Source organism: Ursus americanus, chromosome 3, assembly GCF_024610735.1.
Source record: "Ursus americanus isolate L20-20 chromosome 3, mUrsAme1.1.p, whole genome shotgun sequence".
Lineage (NCBI taxonomy): Eukaryota > Metazoa > Chordata > Mammalia > Carnivora > Ursidae > Ursus > Ursus americanus.
In genome coordinates, this window is record NC_142129.1 from 48,437,162 (window position 1) to 48,462,326 (window position 25,165).

General features: G+C 49.6%; 1 protein-coding gene across 1 annotated transcript in view; it reads right to left on the bottom strand.

Annotated features, from left to right (window-relative positions):
- Window positions 1–20,411, bottom strand: part of NFE2L3 (NFE2 like bZIP transcription factor 3) — a 32,873-nt gene extending 12,462 nt beyond the window's left edge. The window contains exon 1 of the mRNA XM_045792996.2: window positions 19,548–20,411. Within this exon, the coding sequence (XP_045648952.1) occupies window positions 19,548–20,120 (573 nt within the window). The 5' untranslated portion in view covers window positions 20,121–20,411. The remainder of the gene's footprint in view (window positions 1–19,547) is intronic.
- Between the last annotated feature and the right edge of the window lie 4,754 nt (window positions 20,412–25,165).

The window sequence follows — 25,165 nt, forward strand, 5'->3', positions numbered from 1 at the left end:
AACTCCAGGGGGAATTTTGAAACATCTCAACAGGGTCTCCCCAGGTTGACAGTTCTCCACGTTCACCTTACCAGACCCATCAGCAACATTTCACTTAATAAATCCCTCCTCCTGGAAACGTTTTTTCCCTGTACGTTTCCCAAGTACGTTCTCTATTATCCTACCTCACTAACTACTTCTCTGATGGATTCTGCGGCTCAGCCTCAGGCACACCAGGCAACTCTCCCACCTTTCAGCTCCTGTTTGCTGTTCCTTCTGCTTGTAGGGCTCTCACTCTGCTTGGTCCCCCATCCCCAACCCCGTGGCTTTGAAGCTTTTAAGTCTCTATTCAAATATTACCATCTTACTTTTATTAAAAAAAAAAAAAGGCATCTCTCCCATCAGTATGTCCCTTGCTTTTTTTCCCATAGCATTTAGCACCAGCTGAATGTGTGTCATCTCTCCCGCTAGAATGCTAGTTTCTTGAGGGTAGAGGCTGTTTAGTTCCTGCATGCCCACTGCCTACCCCAGAACCTGCCACATGGTAGACCCTTACTAGGTATTTGTTGAATAGAACTCCCAGACACAGCATTGGAAGACTTTGGTAGGGACCCACTTCCAGTGGGCGAGCTGCCATTGTCTTGCTCTTTCCTGCAATTACATTTCCGATTCCTATCTAAATTTGGGGGGGGGGGGGGAAGTGACTGACTCGTCATCACTCTTTTAATGTCTATCTTTTGCCAAGGCAAGGTTTTTTTTTTTTGTTAAGCCTGAAGATAATCAAATCCAAAATTGTGGATTCCTGAGGCAGCTAACTTTGTTTATAAATCTGCTGGTGGTGGGCACAGGAGCTTCTAAACGAAACTGCACGATCGATTTTAGAGCCATGAAGCAAAGTCCCTTTCATTAATGTGTAGTATGTGAGTTAAACACATACGGACACACACATGAACTTGCAAACATGAGAATATGTTATGTCTAACGTGACACAAAGCAAACAGAGGGAACAGGTAGCTCATAGAGGCCTGGATAAAGCCCATAAGGAAGCCAAGTCAGCTTTAGTCTGCGAAGGCTTTTTTTTTTTTTTTTTTTTTGGTGGGGAAAACTCTGAGTGAGAGTTTGGTAATGGCCTGCCTAAAGACTCCAGAAGAGACCAACTGAATGTAGAGAAACTCTGTATGAACACTACTCACTTTACAAGAAACAGAAATTGGGTTAAAAAATCCCACCTTATAATAATGAATAACTCATTAAACAAAATGAGTTAAATAGAATAATCAATGAGAAGAAACAAATGAGGAAAAAAAACCTCTCACAGTAGAATGCAACTAATAAATACAGAAGAATGATGGGATTAGAAAATTTATCAATGGGGGCACCTGGGTGGCTCAGTCATTAAGCACCTGCCTTCGGCTCAGGGCGTGATCCCAGAGTCCTGGGATCGAGCCCCACATCAGGCTCCTCCGCTATGAGCCTGCTTCTTCCTCTCCCACTCCCCCTGCTTGCGTTCCCTCTCTCGCTGGCTGTCTCTCTGTCAAATAAATAAAATCTTTAAAAAAAAAATTTATCAATGGATGCTAAAACTAGGGAGTAGTTTGATGAGAAACATATTTAAATTGTGACACTACAGGAGAAACATGGCACACACCGCCTCAGCCAAGTGGTAAAATCCATCATCACAAAATGGAAATAAACCAACATCATCGTGTGCCTCTTGATATGGAGATACCATACTTCTAAGCTATTCCTGCCCAGAACTCATAATCTCAACTCAATCACGAGGCAACATCAAACGTAAGTAAAAATTGGGGTTGTTTTACAAAACAGCTGATTGATGCTCTTCCAAAATCTAGAGGTCAAGAAATGCAAGGCTGAGGAACTTTTCCAGATTAAATGTGACTGAGAGACTTGGCACACAATGTGTGATCCTGGGTTAGATGCTGATCCAGGAGAAAAAAGTATTATATGGGACCTTTCTGGGACAACAGATAAAATGTGGATATGGATGGATTAGATAATAGTCTTAGATTTAGTTTCCTGATTTTGATAATTTTGATAAATATACACTAAAGTATTTGGGTATTGAGGGACAAAATGGCTTCAATTCACGCGTTTCCCAACAAAAAGAATTATGTATAGATGGATAGTTAGCTATAATTACAAAACAGAGAAGTCAAATGGGGCAAAAGGCAAACAGGTAAATCTGAGTAAAGGATATATACTATTCTTGCAATTAAAGTTTGAAATTATAGCTCACTAATGAGTTGCCCTAAAAATTCATACATGGCAAAATCACTTTGGTCAAAGCAACAGCAAAAGGTTGACCCAGAATTATTCTTCCATTAAATCTTCTGTTAATCTGCATTTTCTCCCCGAAGTGTACAGTAGTCCTATGAATTGCTTTATTATTTTCACCTCTTCCAACATTTAAACTTCAGATTTCATTTTCTTGCCTAATTGCTTTGGTTATGCTTCCAGAATAATGTTCAATAATAATGGTGATACCTGATTCAAGGAAAACACTATTGGTCTGTCTAGATACTCTTACTACAACACTGCTTCATCCGACACCAGGTGTGTGCGTTTCCACACACCAAGCAATTCTGCAACACAGCTGGGTGTCCTATAATTTAACTCAATTCTGACACTACCTACCTGAAGACTGCGTCAGATCCACAGTTAAGGGCTTAGTCTCACAAGACTGCCCACTCACCTCCCTTCAGATGCCAAGTACAAATCCGGGTTGTCACCTGTGGTTCAGAACAACTGGCTATAAATCAGAGGTTCCCACGGCCCCCTCCCTTGGGTTTAATTTGCTAGAGCGGCTCACAGATCTCAAGAAAAAATTTTACTTACTAGGTTACTGTTTATTACGGAAGACTATAACTCAGAAACAACCAGGTATGCAGAGCAAGTTACGTGGCAAGGGGCACGAGGCTCCACACGCAGGGCAGCGGCTCTTGCAGCACCTCCACTGCTCCCCAGCTTGAAGGGCTCTGAACCCCACCCCTCAGGGTTTTTACAGAGGCTTCATCATGTAGGCAGGACTGCATAAAGCATCAACTCAATCTCTAGTTGCTCTTGCTTTGCCAGAGGTCTGAGAGGTAGGGGCTGAAAGTTCCAACCCTCTAATCATCTGGCTGATTACCCTGGCACCCCACCTTTAGCGACTTTGCAAAAGTCACCTCGTTAACGTAAATCAAGAGTGACTGCAAGGGGCTTGTTATAAATAACAAGACGCTCCTTTTACCTTTATGGCTCTGGAGACGGTTTAAGAACTGAGGACAAAAGGCCATATAGTATCTAGCAAAAGATGCTTCCATTGCTCTTAACTTTTAGGAAACCAACAGTTTTGGGGGCTCTGGCCAGAAAGGGGAATGAAAACCAAAATACACATTTAAATCAGATAACCACACCTGACATTCTCGTCCTGCTCATGACTTTAATGGGAATGCTTTTAATGGTTCACCAGTAAGGACAGCATATGGACCTCTATTCGAGATTCAACGATTAGTTTTTTAGTCATTCACTCAATTAATACATACCGAGTGCCAAACGCTACCCTTGATGCTGGGGCTACAAGAGTGAAAAATACATGCAGGTTGCCCCTGCAGAGTTTTCATTTAAAGGGAGGGAGCCAGAAATACACGTGAACTGACAAAATAACTGCAAGCGATGGCAAGCGAGAGAAGAACGAGGAGATGGCCTTTAGAGCGTGGCCAGGGAGGCGCTCTCGGAAGCGGTACTGGAGCTGAGATCTGAAGGAACAGAGCTGTGTGAAGGGAGGAATGCACGGAGGCACAGATAACCTCTGAACGCTGTAATCCTGTGCCTGTTACCATAACTTACGTCCTTAGTTTCTTAATGACGGATATTTGCTTGTTTCTAATATGTCCTTCTAACAATATTCGAACGTCTCGTCCATACTTCTTTGCATACATGTGCAAACAGAATAAATTTATAAAATTTATGCTGGGTCAACAGATATGAGCATTTTTCATTTGATGGACTCTACCCAACAGCTCTTCAAAAATATTTGTGGTAATTTAAATTCCTACCCACAGTGGATAAAAGTGCCAATTTGATAGATGAAAATTGGTATCTTGGGACGCCTGGGTGGCTCAGTCGTTAAGCGTCTGCCTTCGGCTCAGGGCGTGGTCCCGGCGTTGCGGGATCGAGCCCCACATCGGGCTCCTCCACTGGGAGCCTGCTTCTTCCTCCCCCCCCACTCCCCCTGCTTGTGTTCCCTCTCTCGCTGGCTGTCTCTCTCTGTCAAATAAATAAAATCTAAAAAAAAAAAAAAAATTGGTATCTCATTATAATTCTACTCTCTCCTACTGAGTGAGCTTGAACATTTTTCACAAGCTTTAAAGCGTTCGTCTTTCCTTTTCTGTGAACTGCTTGTAGCCTTTGCCCACTTTTCTGTTGGGGTGTTATTCTTTTTCTTGTGGATTGTTAATAGCACAGGATTGTTTTTCCTCCCCTCCTCCCATCCTGTCTGCAGAAATTCAAGAGAAGTGGGGAGACCAGTGAGGGGGCTACTGCATTGTAAGGTAAGGGAGAGCAGAGGAGAATCTGGAAGGTGGTGGTGGTATCGGAAAGAGAAGTGGGAAAATCCATGTACTGTGGAGAAAGAATACACAGGGCTTGCTGACAGACAGGAAATGGGAGAGTGAAGAGAAGAATGAAGGATGACTCCTCGACTTCTGGCTTGAATCACTTGGCAGACAGGGAGAGAAGAGGGGAAACATAGGGAGTCCTTCCATTTTGGAAATGTTAAATTTGAGACGTGAAAAGTCAAGTAGAAATGTCCATTATGCTGGTGAGATGAGAATCTGGAATTCAGAGCGAACGTTTGAATTGGAGGTATAAACTGGGAACACCTCAACAACAAAACCCGACAGGTCCAGAGTACAAAGCAAGGGGAAGGGGCTCAGCACTGGGTCCCAAGGAGCCACAGCATTCTGTGGTCCGGCAGAGGAGCCAGCCAAGACTCTGAGGACAGGAAGTGAGGTACTGGGGGAAGCCAGAGGACAGCAACGTCTCAGAATCTCAAAGTGTTTCGAGAAGGATGGAGTGGTTGACAGTGTTGAATGCTGCTTGGAGGTTACACGAGGTAAGGACCGAAAAGTCTTCACAGGAATTGGCAATAAGAAAGTTGTTGGTTGTTGGGACACCTGGGTGGCTCAGTAGGTTAAGCATCTGCCTTTGGCTCAGGTCATGATCCCAGGGTCCTGGGATGGAGCCCCACATCTGGCTCCCTGCTCAGTGGGGAGTCTGCTTCTCCCTCTCCCGTTCCCCCTGCTTGTGTTCTCACTAAAGAGAGAGAGAGAGAGAGAGAGGGAGGGAGAAAGAAAGAAAGAAAGAAAGAAAGAAAGAAAGAAAGAAAGAAAGAAAGAAAGAAAGAAAGAGAAAGAGAAAGAAAAAGAAGTTAGTTAGTTGTTGGTGGCTTTCAACCAACCAATTGAGGGTAGACGCCAGCGACGCCGTGCAGAAGAGTAACTGGGAGCTGACAATCGGCAACAGCAGACTGACCACTGTGCAGGAGTGCTGGCTATGAACTGAGTGGAGAAACGGGTCGGAGCAGTGTTTGGCGTGAAGATGAGAGAAACCAGAGTGCGTCAGTAAGGGAACGATGTAGGAGAGAGGGGAACAGTAGGCAGAGAGGATGGACCCCGAAGCACGGGTGGCAGGGGTGATTCAGAATCAAGTTAAATGAAAGCCTTTATTTCAAGATGAGTAAGAAGTGGATACAAGATTGTATTTGAGGATTTATTAGTGGGAAGACCTCCCCTTATTTTTGAAGGGTATTTTTTAAAAAGTAGAAATGGATATTGAATATTAAAAGGATTTAAAAATATGTCCACAAATTCTCTTCAGGAGGCAGAGCTTACTCTCCCTCCCCTTGACTGGGGGCTAAACCTAGTGAACGGTTTCCAACAAGCAAGGGGGAAGTGACGGTTATAGCACTGGCTTCCTCTTTGCTCACTATGACTTGTTCTAGCAAAAGCCATCGCGTGTGTTGGAAGATCAAGCTCTCCACGGAGAGGCCTACTTGACAGAGACCCGTGACTCATCCAGCTTGGAAGTGGATCCTGCAGCTTCGCCGTGCCTTCGGATAAACGCAACCGACACCCTGATCCGACCTCAGGAGACCCGGAACCAGCCCCTCCCAGCCAAGCTGCCACAGAATCCCAACCCACAGATACTGTGGGATAATCAATCTTTGTTGTATTAAGCCACTGAATTTGGGACAATTTGTTATTCAACAATGGATAATTAATACAAACATTAAAAATGCTTTTTGCATCCACATTTTTTGCATGCCTTGCTAATATTTTATTTAGTATTCTGCATGAATATGCATAAGAGTGATTCTTTGATGTACTTTTTTAGGTCTTGGTATCATTGCTGCACTGGTTTTGAAAAAAAAGAAATGGGAAACTTGATGTAACAGAACTCCCTACTGGAAAGTCTGAAAGATTTCTTCTTGAATTCTGCCCGCACCAGTTTATGTCTTTTAACTTCTTAAAGAAATTATGCTGACGACGTGTTCAACTTCTTTCATGGGGAGGCGCCTGGGTGGCTCAGATGGTGAAGTGTCTGCCTTGCGTTCAGGTCATGATCCCGGGATCCTGGGACTGAGTCCCAATGTCAGGCTCCCTGCTCAGGAGGGAGTCTGCTTCTCCCTCTCCCTCTGCCTGCCCCTCCCCTGCTCATGCTCTCAAATAAACATCTTAAAAAAAAGAACACCAACAAACTTCTTTCAGGGGTATGCCAAACAGCCCTCCAAAAAGGCCCAACGGGATTTGAATATACCCACTGCCTCATACCCCTACCCACTCTGGATTTGTTTCTTAGTATTTCGCTAAGAGGTTAAAAATGCAGCTCATTAGGTGGCAATAGTCTTGGAGCTCTCAACGTACCTATGAAGCCAGCAGTGACATGAAGACAGCAGAGGCAGCTTCAAGCTGGGGACACAGAGTCGCATGTAAGAGGGTTTCTGAACACCCTGCCAGGCGGAGGCATGAGGAGCTGGCCGGCGGAGCCAAGCGAGCAGAGGAGCGGCTGGCGCAGGGCTTTGGGCTGAGCAGCTGGCAGGTGCTGGTCCTTCCTCTCCAGCCACAGGCAGGGAGGCGGGACAGGCAGGCGGTGAGACCTTGGGCTCTCCACCGCAGAGCTGGGCGCCCAGCTAGTCTCCCGAGCGGGCCCTTGCCACTTCTGACTCTCCCCAGTCTGTGACTTTATGCCCCAAACGTGTAAGAGGGTCCTACTATTAACCGTAAGCTGGACAATGGGCACAAACTGAGACTGTCGCAAATGGTCACCCGGTCTATGGGGCCGCAGGGGACAGAGGAGACTGCTAGCCATCAAGAATCTTGATGGCAGATGGAACTCCACAGCCCGGGGGAAGAGAGACGGTCTCGCAGGCACAGCCTTAGGTATTCAGTATCTTCTTGGCTGGTTCTTCGCTCGTTCGGTCAGCTATCATTCACTGCTGTGCTACAAGGCTAACAGAAACCTGGTATGAGAAGCGACGAGTGAGAAGAATTTTCCCTGGGTTAGTGCGCCACCCATGGAGCTGTGTAACCCAGACGGCCCTCCAGGAAGGACCGGGGGTGGGGGTGGGGGGTAGAGAGCCTCCAGCTGTGCCTTTAAGAAGGCCTCAGCTGCTGACGGCCACCTGCCCTAAGGTCACACCCTTCCCTGGGCACCCACACCCCACAACTGAGCAGGGAGGGCATAAAGGCCTGGCCATCATGGCCCAAAGTGGGACAACTGTGATAAGCCACATCAGCCCCAAAGCTCCTGGTTTCCTTAGGCTGCATCAAGCTTGACTTCTGCTTCTGCCTGATCCTGCTTTCTTGTCCTCGCTTCCCCGGTTGTGGTGCCCGCGGTCGCTCCCTTACAATCACCCCGCACACCTAACTTAATCTCAGCGTCCCCCTCCGAGGGAACCCAACGTGTGACATCACAGTTAATTTTATCTTGGCAGGAAGAAAGGGGAGACCAGCTCTCAAGGCAGGGAGGAGTACAGGATTCAGATTGTAACATTTCTATTTAGAAAGTAAAACAAGGCGTACTGCATTTGTAGTACAATTTGCATAGCCTGCAAGGCGCCTCAAAAGCCCTGTGCGGGGCGCCTGGGCGGCTCAGTCGGTTAAGAGTCTGACTCTTGATTTCGGCTCAGGTCGTGATCTCAGGGCCCCAAGATCTCCATGCTCAGCATGGAGTCAGCTTGACATTCTTTGTCTCCCTCTCCCTCTGCCTTTTCGCCTCCCCCCACCCCCATGTGCACACTCTCTCAAAATAAATAAAATCTTAAAAAAAAAAAAAGCCTTATGGAGGGCTCAGATCCAAACAGGGCTGAGTAAAAAGGCCCCTCCTACTCCTATTGGCTGTATGACCTTGGGCCACTTTGACCCTCTGTTTCCTTGTCTGTTGAAGTGAAAGGATATTTTCTAACTCATATTTTAAGGAATTAGTTGAGAAAAAACACTTTATACATTTAAGATGTTATACTGATTACTACTCCTTTCTACTTTTTGATTCTGAAGAGTGGCAATTAATGACTAACTCCACTCAATCAGAACGTCAAGAGAAAGCGACAGAGGCCCTGGTACCAATAATTATCTTTGCTCTCTTCTCTTCCCGTCTTTCTCAACTCAGTGACATGGCGCTGAGATACCGAGTATATGTGTTTTATAAGCACTATTGTATATACTGGAGATTTATGGTCCATGCTCTGAATTTAAAGAATGGGTCAGTCAAACCCATCATTAAGTTACTTTTTATTTGTGTGTAGGTGATTTTTACTTTTGTGGGGTTAGGACTCAAAAAAAAAAAAAAAAAAAGGAAAGAAAGTTTCCATGCTTGCCACAGGAAGCCCTCATAAACTTGTGCCTTGTGGAGCTCAATAATCACAGCTAAGAATCCAGTGACTTGGACTGAACAGGCACCTGCTAGAAAGGTCCTCCCCACCACAGCCCTCTCTGCTGAGAGGTGACTCATCTCTTCCTCTGCATGGGTCCAGAACCATGCCATTTTGGGCCCCTCAGCTAAAACTCGGTTCTCCTGTCTCTCAAATACCATGGCTTCTGGATCTTTCTCTTATGACACTCATCCTGTTCTATCTAAAATTACAATTATTCGGATCTCTTCTTTGCTGATGGGCTGGACACTTAGGAAAGCGGTCCTCCAGCTGAGATTCGCCTCCACCAAAACTGAGGAGCAGAGCCTTGTACGCGAGTTGTCTGAGTCAGCGGAGGTGGTGGGAAGGGGGCGAGAGGAGCAAGGCGGGGCTTTTCTCTTTCCGCTAAGTTTTCTCTGAAGTTCCTGATAACTGGCAACACGATCTCCAAGCCAGTACTTTTTATAATGTATTGGGACCTGAATACTGCGATGCAGAGCTTGACCCTGAAAAAGGTCTTTGTGAACAGTCCCAGCTGGCTTGACCGGGCCTTTCATTTATGCTTCTGGGGGAGGGACGACTGAGACCTGCTTTGACCTTTAGGGCTGGATGAACCTTCAAAGACAAAGAACAATGTGGTGCCTACGAGAAGCATGACATCAGAGGGAGAGGGGTAAAGGCCAAGGAATTGTGAGGCCGGTCTCTAAGCTGGAGGCAAGCTGGAGTCATCAGGTCTAGAGAGAAACAAGGAGCCAGATAAAGAGAGGCTGTGTCCTATTTGGCCCGGGTGGTTTGTAACAGCATTGGTAATAATTATAGCTCCCATTTATTGAGCACTCGCTGTGGGCCAGGCACCTCCTGCATGAGCTCACTGAACTTGCTCAGCGTCCCTGTGAGACAGGTACTGTTGTTCCCTCCCGCCGCAGAGGAGGAAGCGGAGGCACAGAGAGGTTAAGCAACTTGCCCTAAGTCACGTAGCTTTGAAGTGACAGAACCAGGATTCGGCCGCAGGCATCTGCCCTTCGTAGCTGGCTCTCAGCCACTCTACTAGCTCTGGTTTGTCGCTCGGGATCTCGGTGTGCCCGCAGAAGCTGTCCCCTGCGGGCTCTGGGGCTCCAAGCAGGCCGGCTTCCTGCTGGGCTCACCAGTGGGCGGCAGAAGCGGGAGACTGGAGGGGGAACAAAGGAGAGGGGGGGGCATTTCTCCCCCTTCATCTTCGATGGCCGCGCCCTCCTCACCCCGCTCTGGTAACACTTTCAAACCTCCCCCGCCCCCTGCTTGGTCTCTGGGTGCTCTAACACCCCATCTGCTCCTGTAAGAAGTCATTCGCAGAGTCCCTTCATGGGAGCCATTGAGGGGGAATTCTGCTTCCTGCCAGGACCCCGCCGGCCGCCCGCCCGAAGAGAAGCCCGGTGCTGGGGAGGGCGGACCCCCGGCCGTGCGAGCGGCACCTGCCCAGGCACACGCGGCCGGCGGTGGGGCGAGGTGTGGCTCTCCTCTGTCGACAGCCCAGTGCTGCAAAGACTGTGCGCGGAGTGTCCGGGGCAACCTGAATACTGCCTGCAAATATGCACACATTGAAGAACGAGGGGGGATGCTGCTTTAGGGGTGTTAACGGTTATCCTCGGTTATGTTTAGAAGAGTCCTTCTATTTTAGGGGTATATACGGAAATCTTTACAGAAGTTTTTCCGAGTCAATGAAGGTAGTGGGGAGAGTAAGACCGGGACACAGCTGCGCTCTGCTCTTCTCTTTGCCAAGTCCCTGCAAAGAGCTGGTGCAAGAACCCTAAGAAATGATGTCCAGGATTGGTTTCAAAATAAGTAGGGTGGGGGCTGTTACGGACAAAAGAAGACTGGCCGGGAACTGTGCCTGTTAAAGCTGGACGGCAGAGCCTGGAGGTCCTATTTCCCAGGACCCCATTCTCTCCACTGGTAATACACGCTTGGGAATTTTCCATAACATGCACTCTAGGCTGAACTCACGTCTGAAGCCCCCGGAGGCGGCAGGGAGGCAGCCCGACAATTGGCAGGGATGCTCCGCAGGGCAAGTCCTTCCACGCGACTGCCCACTCGAAGTCCAGTATAAAAATACGCAGTGTTTCTAACCAGGAGCCTCCACACCCAGGCCACCAACGCCAACTCACTGGCTCGGATTTTAAAAGGTGCTGTTTCTCATGCCAAGTGGCCCACAGAGAGGGGATGTAGGCAGTAGAAATTCATTTATGATTCATTTATTTTACAGTGGCTTACCCGGGCAGGCAAGGCAGGCCAGGTGGGCCTCAACACGTATGATGTTTTTGTATTTTCTTTACTATCGAACATTTCGAACACATAAAATAAGCAGAAAACAGACTACAGTAAACCCTCCGTGTACCCATCACCCAGTTTCAGCAACTATCAGCATGCCGCCATGCTTCTATCATCAGCGTCCCCCCTACCCCCCGCAGAACTAGTCCATCATGGTTTTTAGGCAGGATTTACACAGGCAGGGATGCATAAACCTTAGCTGTACAATTCTGATCAATGGAAGCGCCCGTTTAGCTCACATCTCTACTTGACACAGAACATTTTTACCTGCCCAGAAAGTTATCTCCTGTTCCGATGATATTTCTACCTTGGCTTTGCCTGTTTTAGAACTTAAGCAAGAGGGGCGCCTGGGTGGCTCAGTTGTTAAGCGTCTGCCTTCGGCTCAGGTCATGATCCCAGCGTTCTAGGATCGAGCCCCGCATCAGGCTCCCCGCTCAGCGAGAAGCCTGCTTCTCCCTCTCCCACTCCCCCTGCTTCTCTAAAATCTTAAAAAAAAAAAAAAAACTTAAGCAAGAACTTTAAACTGCATTTCTGGGCAAGCTACCGTTGACCCTTGAACAACACAGGTTTGAACTGTGCCATGTCCACTTATACGTGGATTTTTTACAGTCCTGTACTGTAAACGTATTTCCTCTAGCTTCCTTTACTGTAAGGACCCAGAATGCAATGCACATAGCATACATGTGCCATCAACTCTTCCTGTTATCGGCAGGCTGTTAGTAGTTAAGTTTTGGGGGAGTCAGAAGTTCGACGTGGATTTTCATCTGTGTGTGGAGTCAGCACCCCTAACCTGATTGTTCAAGGGTCAGTTGTAGTTCTGTATTCATTATTAGTTTTTCGGCAAGCTAGTTCCCCATCCTCCAGCAGGGAACTGGAGAGATGCGACTTCAGCTTGAAAACACCTGGTGTAAACCAGGCCACTAGCCCTGGCCCTGCTGCCCAGGCCTTTGGCTGTTCTGGGCTTTAAATTCATGGAAGGACAGGCTTAAGGCCAGGCACCCCTTCCATTCGGGGGTTGCGGGACACTGGGAGGCCAGGGGAGAGGAACACTATGGCTGAGGTCAAGCTTGGGCTGGTGCAAGGATCACCGGGAGGTCTGGTAAGCTGCAGATTCCCAGGCCCCACCCAAGAGGCTCTAGTTCAGCCAGTCAGGGGTGGGCCCCCAAATCTGCATTTAATAAGCAACTTAGTAACTGATGCACTCACTGGATCACCTTTGGAGAAACTCGGCTCTTTTACTTAAGATTTTATTTATTTGAGAGGGAGAAAGAGCAAGGGAGAGAACACAGGCAGGGGGAGGGGCAGAGGGTGAAGCAGGCTCCCCGATGTGGGGCTCGATCCCGGGACCCTGGGATCATGATCTGAGCAGAAGGCAGACGCTTAACCGACTGAGCCACCAGGCGGCCCGAGAAACTCTGCTCTTAAGAAAGGGCAAGAAAGGGGCCCTTGACTGGCTTGCTCCTTAGAGCGTGCAACTCTTAATCTCAGGGTTGTGAGTTCAAGCCCCACACTAGGCATACAGCCTACCTTTAAAAAAAAAAAAAGTTCCTCCTTTAGATGAGCCTTCAGGTTCAGGGTCTGCCTCCACAATTCCAAGGCCTCCCTTACGTAACAGTTCTTCAAATATTTGAGTTGCCCCTGGTGTTCTTCCCTCGGTGTCATCTTCTCAGCACGGAACATCCCCAATCCACTCAAGCGTTTCCAGCATGACCTCCCCCTCATGGACAGAAGGGTTCCTCTTTTCACACCAAAGCAGGTCCCAGCATGACCTAGCCGTCTGATACTGTCCTCCAGAGGACGCCGGTTCCCTGGAGACGCGACCCCCAGCTCCGGGGCAATCAGAGCAGATTCGGTTACACATCTAGGAACACGCTGGGGCCGGTACTAGCGCTCTGACCGAGGCGTTACGTAACCCCCCCAAGAACTCTCCCAGAAACACGTTAATCTCCTCCTCCTCCAATTCGGACACCAAGGCTCGCGGAGGTGGCCCAGACGAGCCGGCGCTGGCCTCCCTCAGGCTGGCTCCGAGTGTCCGAGCGGCTAGGCTACGGCGCTCGGTCACGTGGCTCGACGCTAACCGAGGTGTCGTGCGAGGACACTGCTCGGTACGTGCGGTGAACAGCTACAGTCAAGCACGTGACTTCCCGTGAGAGACGATCTGGCTGATCTGAGTGAGCCCCATCCAACCAGCGGAAGGACCTTAAGAGCAAAACGCAAGTTTCACTGAGGAAGAAATCCCACGTCAAGCCTGCAGCATCGGCGCCCTGCCCGCCCCGCGTCCCCAGCTCCCCCTCCGCGATCGCACCGGCCAGGCGGAGCCGATCTCTGACACAGGGACGCGCACGTGTGCATACAGTCACGTACACTGATGATACTGGTTCTGTTCTCCGAAGAGCCCTGACGCTGATGCGAACCCAGTTCTCGCCAACCCCCAAAGGCCGTGCCTTGCTTCTCTGCCACTGTCCGTCCTCTGCCCACGGCTACCGCCGCTCAGCGAGAACGAAGCCAGGGCTGTGCCTGAGCGCGGCCAGCTTCCGCGGCCTGGCGCCTATCGGATTATTCGCACAGATCCGTAACTAGATTTTTGAGAGTAACTTTTTCGTACCGAAAGGCTGCCATAAATGGGGAAGTGTGTCCTCACAAGTTTGAAGTTCCGTAGTGGGTGGGAGGTATGGGTCACTCAGTGCTTGAGAAGGGTGACTTGTTGTATTCTGGGTAAGGTCACTAACTTGCTATATAACTTGAGGCAATCCTGAGTTTCACCACCTGATTAATGGCAATGCCAACGTGCAAGTCAGCTTCCCATGGCCCCCATCCACTCGAACTGGCATTAAATGGTAGACGGCCTACCAGGATTTCAGATCTGACCCACTTTCTAGTGGGGGCTCTAGCCTTGAACGACCCGAGACACATGCAAGCTCACGGTCTCCTGGCAGCTCTGCACGGCCCATGCGGGGGGTAGATGGGCAGTGCTCCGCAGAGGCTGGCTGGGCGGCCGTCTGCTCTTAACCCTGCCTCTGCTGCTACCCCCAGGGTAAAACGAAGACCCAGTTTCCGCGCTCCAGACCCTGTGGTTCCAGGCAGAGCAAGCGAGGCCCACAGACGAAACAGTACACAGCGCGAAAGGGCTCGGAGGAAAGAACAGGAAATGCTGGTAGATGAGGTGATGATGGCTGAGTTGAGTGGGAGAATTTAACAATAAAAGACTTGGAAGGAATGAAAGGATGCATTCTGGGCAAAGGTAAGAGAGAGGCAGGCGCAGGAAAGCACGGGGCTGTGTGGGGAAAAGGAAGGGAGAAAGTTTGGTGGGAAGTAGGCCATGGCTGGTGGGAGACGAGCTTGGCGAGGGCAGCTGGGGAGTTAGGTCACAGTAGCCAAATGCGGAGCCTCGAGTGACGAAATCTCGAACTGGCAGGTAGGTAACGAGCTGGTGGAGGCTCCCCAGATGGAAGTGAAGAGACGCACTTGGGCTTGGAAACCCGCACCCGGTGAGAGAATGAACAGGAATAAGCCGGGGAAGGGGCGTTACAGCCCCAGCTGAATGAACAGCAGTCGCTGACACTGCTGAGGGCTTACTATGTACCAACGCGAGCTTGGATGATCTCATTTCATCCTCACAACGACTCCCTAAGATACTCTTACCATCCCACTTCACAGCTAAGGGAACCAAGGCACAGAGAGGTTAAGAAGTGTGCCCCAGATCATACAACCCGTCCGCACTGGAGCCCAGATCCGCAGCAGCCCCAGCTGGTCTGACCCCGGTGCCAAGCACACTTGACCACCAGCCCAGCCTGCCCTGGAGTCGGGGCCTGGGCCTGCACTCGGATTTCTGAGCCGAGAAGCAGGGAAAGTGGAGAGCAGCCAAATGATACAAGGGACACTGCAGAGGGGATATTTCTGTAAACCACAAACGGAGGTGAAGGACTGATTGGAAAAAGTTTGAAGTAAGGCTCCTTGGGGTGAGCTGCACATGAAGTCAGCAAAAAAAAAAAAAAAAAGCAAACCCAGGTTTGCTCATGAGCAAACACCAAATCCTGCAGCAAATGATCCCACACTTGGGCCAGCTGCTTCCAGAAATTGTTGCAGCCTACTTGCCAAGTAAGCTAAACACCCCAAGAGTTGCCAGGAAAAGGGGCACAATAACTGTAATGGATTGACTTGTGTCCCTCGAAGTCCACATGTGGAAGCCATAACCCTCAGTACCTAAGAATGTGATTTTATTTGGAAATTGGGTCACTGCAGATGTAATTAAGATGAGTAGGGTGGGCCCTAATCCAGCCTGACTGGTGTCCTTATAAAAGGGGAAATTTGGATACAGATGAGCACACAGGGAGAATGCCTTGTGAAGATGAAAGCTGGGGCTGGGGAGGCACAGTTAGGGTCTTGACCTTGGGGCTGTGAGTTCAAGCCCCACATTGTGTGTGGAGATTACTTAAAACTAAAATGAGGGAGTGAAAGAGGGACCAAGGGTCGCCAGAGATTGCCAGCATACGACCAGAAGTTAGGAGAGAGGCCTGGAACAGTCTCCCTCCCAGCCTCAGAAGAAACCAAGCCTTGATTTCCAACTTTTCACCTCCAGAACTGGAGACAGTAAAGTTCTGCTGTTTAAGCCACCCAGCGGGCAGGACTTCATTACTGCAGCCCTAGGACCCTAATCCAGTGAGTGACCTATGCTGTCCTTCCCCATAAGACCACAGGTGAATTTTTACTGAGTCCTTAGGTAAGCAAAGAGCCTCCTCTGAAACTTCGTTATACTGAGTCGCAGGAAGGTCTAAGACGATCTCTATCACAGTTGTGAGTTAAAAGCAAGTGTTTGAAATTTCCTCCATCTCCAATTGCCCAGGCACCAAGGGATTAACTTTGCTTTTGAAATGAAGAGCACATTTTAACAATCAAGGAGCTTCTTCCTCTTCCTTTACTCTTAGAAGTACTGATTGTATCAGATTCTTCCTGTGACCTGAAGAAACCCAGTCCACCCCATGAGGTCCTGCTGGACCCCTCCCCCGGCACAGGGTCCTGGGTCTGGGGCTTGAGACCGGCATCAAGATGACTACAAGCCTCTCAGCTTCCAGGTGGGGACCGCTCTCCAAACTGCCAGCGCTGGCTACAGGAAGTCGCCCATCTTCAAATATGCTCACGCGTTCAAATCTGCAAAAACTGTTCAAGCCCTTGTTTAACCCGCGCATGCCTCTGAAAACACGTGCAGCATCGGCTGTGAGTGAATGGCTGTGGTTTTGAGGGGAAGCAGGTCTGCCCTGGGGAATTCCGGATTCTGTTTTCAGATAATGCTTGGCCCCACCAAGCAGTGAAAGCAAAGCAGTACCTCTTCTGATACCTGGAAAATCCCCCACTCCAACACATTTTTGCACATGTACAAAAATTATGGGAAGTTATCCCATACAACCAGAACAATCTCCTACAACTCAAATATAAGCCACCGGAATTATCTATTTAAAAACAAACACAACTAATGTTCCTGCAGGACAAAGCAGTCCCTCTTTTAGAAGTTAACGGTAGCTAACTTTTATTAAGTGCTTAAGATGTGACCGGCACCTTTCTAAGCCTCTGATGTGGAATGAATGAATTCTCACAACTCTATGTGGCGGGCACCTGGATGATTCCTATTGTGCAGGTGAGGAAACTGAAGTGGAGACAGGTGAAGAAACTGGCCCAAGGTCACAGAGCTGTAAGTGGTAACGCTGGGATTCAAAACCAGGCCATCAGGCTGCAACACACCACACCCCCTTAGCAAGCAAACTACGGGGGCAGACTCATAAACAAGACAAAGGCAAATAGAGTGAGTGGGGGCAGGTTAAGGAGGGTGGCCGGAGAATGGAGGTGAAAGACCGGCGATTACATTCCAGGCACTGGGCTGGCACTTCACACAGGCTTTTCCCATTTAACTCGCACAAACCATAAAATAAGCATCACTCTCCCACCTGCCGTTCGTTAAGTGATAGCCCTAAACCCAGGTCTGCTGACTGCAAACCCTGGTGCTGTTTTCCCCCCGAGTCAAGGTTTCAGATTGTAAGCTCGGTATTACGGATGGCACAACCTGCTTTTAAAAGTCCATGCAGCCCTGGAGAGCAGTGGTGCTGAGGTGGGGAGTGGGGGGGGGGCTCACCCCATGCCAGCTGCACGCTGGTTCGGAGAACCTGGGTACAGCACAGGTGCTTAATTCATGTGCTAGCACGGGAGTCAGGAAGCTCAGGTTCTGTCCGGTTGCACTCCTAGCACCAATTAACTGTGTGGCTTTAGGCAAGTCCCTTAACCTCGCTGGGCCTCTATTTTCCTTTAGTACAAATTGGATAGAAGGAAGCCACGCCTGCCTACCTCTCAAGCTGATGTAAAAAAAAAAAAAAGAAAGAAAAGAAAAAGTATTACCAAATACATACAAACTTACAACCAGATAGAAGCTCCTTATGTTTTTTTTGTTTGTTTGTTTTTAAAAGGCATTCCCAATAAAGGTGAATTGGCTGTGAAAACTGTAAGGTGTTCCACAGCGGATCGTGCCCAGAATGAGTCTACCCAGGGCAGCCCAGCAGCTATGGAGGTCCAGCAGGCCCACACATGCGAGCTGGGCAAGGCAACTCCAGGAGACTGGCTCCGTATGAACTTCATCCTCGCCCCTAGGAAAGCCGGGCTCAACCCTCCACGGAGGTGTGGCTGGTCTTGGCCCCCGGAGCTTCCCCCAAAGCAGGTTTGCCAGTCCAAATAGGTAATGCTGAGCAGGGGAAGGAAGTTCTCCCAGAGCGAACAGCTTCACCTCCCTCCAGGCCCTGGTACGCTGCGCAAGGTGGGTGGCATTCAGCGGGGGAGGGGAGGGTGCCATCTGCTACAGCACGGGGCACTGGGTTTCACACTCACACACACGCAGCCCGGTTACAGAGTCAGGAAAGGTTGTAGTGCGGCACGCACCACTCCCTGGGAGGCAGGGGATTCATGACGGTCAAGACTGGATGAGTGAGGGGGAAGAAACTGCCACTTTCCGCTGGGGCCCGAAGCCCACCCAGACTCTCAGTAAGCCCCGCGGCATGAGTTCCGGCCTCAGGAAGAGGAAGGGATCAGATCTGCATAACAGTGAATCACCAGCACTACGGCACAATGACCCCTCCGGGAGAGGGTGGAGAAGCTCGTCTGGCAACTGCCTACACAAACAGGGCAATTCGGGAGAGCAGCAAACAAACCTGTCCAACCCCAGTTCCCATTTTGCATAAGATCGTGCTCCGCAAAAACAACATCCCAAGGAACACCTGTTGATCGATACCGACTGCTAACGCTAAGGTTTGGGCCAACAGGTAATTAAAAAGGTCCCTTTGAAGGAACACTGGGTAAGGCAGTTATGTGAAAACTGGTAATAAGTGTCTTCAGACTCCGAGAGTCGGTGGGAGCACCACACAGATACTCCATCAGTCGATCCTGGTGAACGTCGTTTCAAAAGGATGTTAAACCGAAGGATTTGAAACCATAAACCAAAGGGCACTTGTTAAGTCATTAGATGACCGTCAGGGTACTTGCTTTCTTTATGCTTATAAGAAGTTACACATGGGGCGCCTGGATGGCTCAGTCGGTGAAATGACTGACTTGGGCTCAGGTCATGGTCTCCTGGTCCTGGGATTCGGTGGGGTTGGGCTCCGAGCTCAGCGGGGACTCTACTTGTCTTTCTCCCCCTCCCTCTGCTTCTGCTCCCCGCTCGTGCTAATAAAATCTAAAAAAAAAAAAAAAAAAAAGTTACACATGTTCCAAAAGGGAGGAGGGTCGTTAGGCGCCGGGGATGGTTAGGTCACTGCGGGGCCGTCTGCCAACTTGCCTGGAACTGAACACTGACCACGGCTCCTTAATCCACGGTAAGCAGCAAAAACGAACTGCAACCGGGTTAAAATCTGGGCAGGGGCCATCACGTTAGACCGGGAACATGGGTTCTTAAGAGAAACGCGTCTTCCCGGTGGCTAAGGCCTCTTTTGGATCCTCTGGTTCCAGAAAAAAGACATTTACGTGTACACGAGGTACTGAACGAAGACCATAGGCAAGAAAATTACCAGCATCGCTTCTCCCCTCCGCAGCCCCGAACTACTCTTGACGGCCATCAAACACAGGAAAGGGATCCTCTACAACCAAACGGATGATCTCACCTACTTCTTTATCAAACACCTAAAAGCCATAGCGACCGCACTAACAGCTTTCGTTTGCATTCACAAAAGGAAGCGGCGAGCGTGGTCCCGAAACTGCAGCCACCCAGGGGCTGAGGGTGGAGGCAGAGCGGGTGTGCTCCCTCCCTGGGTCCGGCACAAGCCCGCAGGGCTCCTGGCCAGCTTCCCCAGCACCGCGCTCGCGTCCCCGCTCTCCTTACCTGGTTCGCGCGGCCGCCGGCGTCCAGCACCTGAGCCGTCGGTTCTGCCGGTGCCTTCTCCTCTTCCCCGGCGGCCAAGGGGCTACTTGCAGCTGCGCGGGGGTCCCCGCCATCCCCCGGCGCAGCCGGGCTGCTGTCGTCCACGCTGGCGCCCACTCCTCCAGCGGAGGAGGCGGCGGCGCCGAGCAGCCCGTGGGCCCCGTCGGCGTCCCCGGCTGTCACGCTGTGCACTAGCCACGCATCCACTCGGGTGCGGGGGATGAAGGGGACTCCCAGCGCGCGCACCTCCCGAAGCAGCCGGCCCTCGGGCTCCGCCGCGGGGTCCGGCTCGCGGCCTTTGGGGTGCAGCTGGTCCGCGCGCCCCCACCCTCCCGAGGCCAGGAAGGGGCTGAGCGCGTAGGCGGAGCTCGTGGGGCAGCCGGCGAGCAGCAGCTCATCCCAGAGCAGGGTGGGTGGCGGGAGCAGCAGGTAGAGGTCCAGGTCCAGGTCCAGGCGGAGCCCCGCCAAGCTCAGCAGGATGGTGAGGTGCAGGAGGCCGCCGCCGTCCGACCACCAAGGCTTCAGGTACTTCATCTCGCGCCGCGCGCCCGGGACGCCCCTGCCGGCGCCCGCGGGTCCCTGCCCTCCTGCTGCCGCTTTGGCACGTGCGGGCCCCGCGCGCCGCGGGCACCTGCCCGGAAGAGACGGAGAAGCGAAACAATGGACCCGGGCGCGCAGCGGCCGTCGCGGGCTCTCGGCGCTGGGCACAAAGACGCTGCCTCGGCAGCCGGCACGGCGCCTGGGGGTCAGGAGAGGCGGAAGAGGAGCCACCTGCAAAGAGAGTCAACTCTCCCGGCCGCCCGGCAGCCCTGCGCCGCGACGAGGCCCCGCCCCCAGCTAGGCCCCGCCCCGAGCCGCGGGCGCAGCCGCCGGGGGCACGCCCACGGCCGCCCAGGGCTCGCGACCGTGGGAGGGGCATGCAAGGGGCGGGGCTCCCCAGCTCAAAAGCCCTTTATTGGGGGAAACGCAAAGCTTTCTGGGAGTAGAGTTTGTTCTGTGCCCGAGGTGACCGTGTTTCAGTGCTGGTGGGCTGGGCGACTGCCACCGAAAGCGCGGGGTGGGAATAGGGGGTCAGGAGTAAAGGTGGGTGGGAAGTGACAGGATGTGTAGACTAAGGGGAAAGTAGAGGCACTGGGCAGCATGCAAAGGGCCATCACCCACGTGAGAACACTGGCTGGCACGGTGAGTCCAGGAGTCCAACCCTTGGTTTCATATCCCAACCCCATGATCAGCCAGGAAGTTACTTAACTTCTCTGTACCTCAGTTCTCTAATCTGTAAAATGGGGATAATGGTACCTGTCCAATAGGGACGTGGTTAAGTCGGATGAAATATTCTATGTAAAGCCCAGAGTTTGACGTATAGATTCCACAGCTGCCGTTGAGATCAAACAGCACTCCACCTAAACCTTTGTTCCTCCCCCCACACACCCCCCACCTCACATCTCCAGGTCCTGTGCTCCAGCATCACAACCCCTCACTGTTCCCTGGGCACCCCTTGCATGCTGCTAGGCCTTCCCTTCTGGTCTCCTTTGCTTGTTAAGTAAGGGTTAAGAACGCCAGCTCTAGAATTACCCTGTATAAGTTCAAATCCTCCACTCCACTTCTTACTAGCCTGGATCTTGGACAGATTACTCTGTGCGTCAGTTTCCTCGCTGGAAAGTGGGACTGATAATAACACATCCCCAGCAGACCTGTTGTGAACCCCCGATGAGATGCAACTAAACCACCACCATAACACTTGGTATAGGTAATGTTTTTTGAGTATTATTATTTATGTTACCCATCCTCCAAGGCTTAACCCCAAAGATATATCCCCTAAATTTTCACTATTTGGAATTAATCTCTTCCCCTATATGTTCTCCCACAGCGTTTTCTCCATATGCCAATATTACAACACTTGGCACATTGCACATGGTTTTGTAGTTGAGGATTGGTTTCATTTGCGCATTGTAAATTCTTGAGGACAAAAAAACAAAACAAAACAAAAAAACCTGTTTGGCTCCCTTCTGTGGGCACATGGTACTCAGCATTTGGCCTTGCAAAAGTAGCTTTTACTAACATCACTCCCTTCCTCGAGGAGGTGACCAACTGAGGGCTAGCAGTTGTGTAAGGAGTTGAGCAAGAAAGACTTGTTTTTAAAGGCCCCTTTCTCTACCTGGTTCTCTCTTCTCGGCCTAGTGTGAAAAGTTCACAGGAGATTTCATTTTTCTGAGAGCGAGGGGGGCAGAAGCAGACTTCTTAAAGTTGCTTCTGCTTTAAGCCCTGAAGGATGGGTTAGGGGGTGGCAAAGAGGCTAGAAGAGAGATGCTCTCCAGGTTAGTGATGTTTGGGACCAAACCCTTGTTCACAGCACTTAGTCCCTGGATGGGGGATTCAGGTTCTAGGTTCGGTTCATGTCCACTGAACTCAGGTTTTTACTGAGCACCTACTAAATCGCCTGACCCTGTGCTGAAGACTGAAGGATATGAAATGGATGCTTTTACTTGGTGGTTTTATGATTTCATTAGGGAGATTAGATAGAGATGTGTGACACACTCAGAAACAAGAGAAAGAATGTACTCACGTGCCAAAATATTGAGATGTCCATGACAGTACAGGAAGTGCTGTAAACCAGGTGAGAGGAGAGATGGTGCTTTCTTCAAGGTCACATCTTCCAGAATCTTGCACACAGAGTTGGTGCTCAAAATATATTTTTTTCAGTTGAATTGAGGAATTTAGACTTGAGAAGTATTTTTGAGGGATCGGAATAATAGACTAGCATCAGGAAGGACATTCAAATTTTCTTTGTAACATTAGTTGGGAAGGGGGGTGACCCCTCATCTTTAAAAATGTGCTTAGATAATCATATTTGTCAGACTGCTTCATTCAAAAGTGTCTTAAGTCTAGCTTACAAACTGGTGAAGAGGAGAGCACATAAGGGCTCTGCAGTAAAATCTTAAACAGGAGACTCAGAATCAATCCCACACACTCTCGACTTTAATCACAACAAGAGATCCCAACTTAGGTTTGCAGAGAGTGATGCGATTAGAAGGAATGATTTGTACTTAGGTTTTTTAAAATTTCTAAAATCCCTCCACCAGGAATAGCCAAGTGGAAAGTGCAAACCATTGTCTTGTAAAAGCCTCGAAAAGTCACCTACATTTATTCAAGTCCTTAAATCAGTTCCACTCAAAGGATGGTCCAAGACTGCTGCCAGTCCACAAACTGCCTCTGGTTCAGATGAGATGGGTAATAATAGACTCGAGAGTGCTTAGAAATTTTTACAGCAGTTTGACATTGTGCAACCTCCAACACATGATCAGTGCTTTCTTATGCCGTTGTTACGTTTTTAGAAATGAATTTTTATTTTACAAAAGTACTGACCTACGGCAGACTGGGGGAAAAAAGCAAGCTGGTCCTTCACCAGGATTAGATTGCAAAGCACTGCCTTCGATGGCATGTCTGTGAGGTAGGTAGGTTCTCAGATGACTCCCATTGCTTCCCAACCCCTGAGTGTGGGCCGAACCTAGTGATTCACTTCTAACAAATAGAATATAGCAAAAGTGATGGGATGTCATCCCCAAAGTTAGGGTTACAGAAGGACTCAGCGGCTTCTTGCTTGCTTGCTTAGTCTGTTCTGGCGGCTGTAACAGAATACCATAGGACCAGGTGGCTCATAAACAGCAGAAATCTATTGTTCTGGAAGCTGGAGATCCAAGCTCAAGGTGCCATCATGGGTGGGTTTTGGTGAGAACACTCTTCTGGGTGCAGACTGCTGACTTCTTATTGTAGCCTCACATGGTGGAAGGGACAAAGCGCTTGCTCGGTGGCTTTTATAAGGGCACTAATCTCATTCATGATAATTCCAGCTTCATGACCTAACCACCTCCCAGAGGCCCTACCTCCTAATAACATCATCTTGGGCGTTAGATTTCAACATATGAATTTTGGGAGCACACAAAAAATCAAAGCATAGCACTTTCCTCCTCTCTCCATCTCTCACTCTCTCCTTCTTGGAGAGAGCTGCCATGTTGTGAGTAACCCTATGTAGAAGCTCCGGTGGCAAGACATTAGCACCTCCAGCCAATAGCCGGTGAGAACCTGAGGCCTGCCAACAGTTGAGGGAGTTCAAAGCCACTTGAGGGAGCTTTGAAGCAGATTTTTCCCCCAGTCGAGGTCTGGGATGACTGTGGCCTTCCTTCTCTGGCTCCTCAATTGTACGTTGTGAAAGACCCTCAAACCATAGGACAAAGCTAAGTGGCACATGCATACCTGACCCAGAAAGGACTCGAAGATAAGAGATATTCTTTCAAAGGGCACCTTGGTGGCTCAGTCGGTTAAGCATCTGCCTTCGGCTCAGATCACGATCTCAGCGTCCTGGGCTTGAGCACCGCATCGGTCTCTCCACTCAGTGGTGAGTCTGCTTCTCCTTCTCCCTCTGTAATCTCTCTCTCACTTTTGCTCTCACTCAAATAAATAAAATCTTTAAAGAAAATAAATGTTCTTTCAAGCCACTAAGTCTTGGGGTAACTTGTTACACAGCCTAGGTAACTAACACATCCTGTGTCAGAAGGAGACTACAGGGGCAGGGCCTGGGTGGCTCAGTCGGTTAAGTGACTGCCTTTGGCTCAGGTCATGATCCCAGGTTCCTGGGATCAAGCCCCACATCGGGCTCCTTGCTCAGTGGGGAGTCTGCTTCTCCCTCTGCCTCTGCCTGCTGCTCTGCCTGCTTGTGCTCTCTCTCTGTCAAATAAGTAAATAAAAATCTTTTTAAAAAAAAGAAAAGAAAAAGGGGACTACAGTTGTGCTGTATGGTTAGTGAGATAGTCAATGAATAATTTCTAACTACAAAGTAACATTGCAGTAGTGCATTCTGGTCCCGAGACACAATTAACTAGTTTACCCCAAACTAAAACGTAAGATTGTAACTTGGCATGAAAGATAGTTACCATGAAAACATAGCCGTCAACAGCTGGTGTGAAGTGAGCACCAGTGGCTTTCTTCTGTGGCAATTTCTTGTAAGTGTCTATCCAAAATCAGCAAAGAAGAAAACAGGTTAGAACTTTGGCATCCTTCTTTTGAAAGTTTCTGCTAATGTTAGCCACGGGAAATTTAAATTTGTAGTAGAAATTCCAGGATTAAGCAAAATAGCCTATTAAAAGTCCAAGACGTGAAGATATCAGTCATTTTATCTAGGAGGACGAATTCAGCATAGCTAGTTTCAAAACAGGCATAATCACTAGAATTTAAATGACTCAGCAATCGTTGAGACATTTTGCCAACGGCTTCTGTGAAATCGATTTATGAATGGCCTCATCTGCTGGCGAGTACCCGCCTTGGTGATGATCAATCAACTAATAGCTAATCAAGAGGAAGAGCGTGTCCTCTTTCTCTTGATAGTCTGTAATCTTCTGTGAGTTCGACTGCGAAGCTTTTTTGGACGTTGTCATGACGACGACCGTCCTCAATGTGCTCACACGCGGTGTTCACAGAAGCCAGGAGGGGCTGAACCCCACTCTGTGCTGGCCCTTCTCCTGTGTCGTATCATTTGCTCCCCACAGCAGCTCTGTGAAGGAGGTATGAAGTCACACTTCCATTTT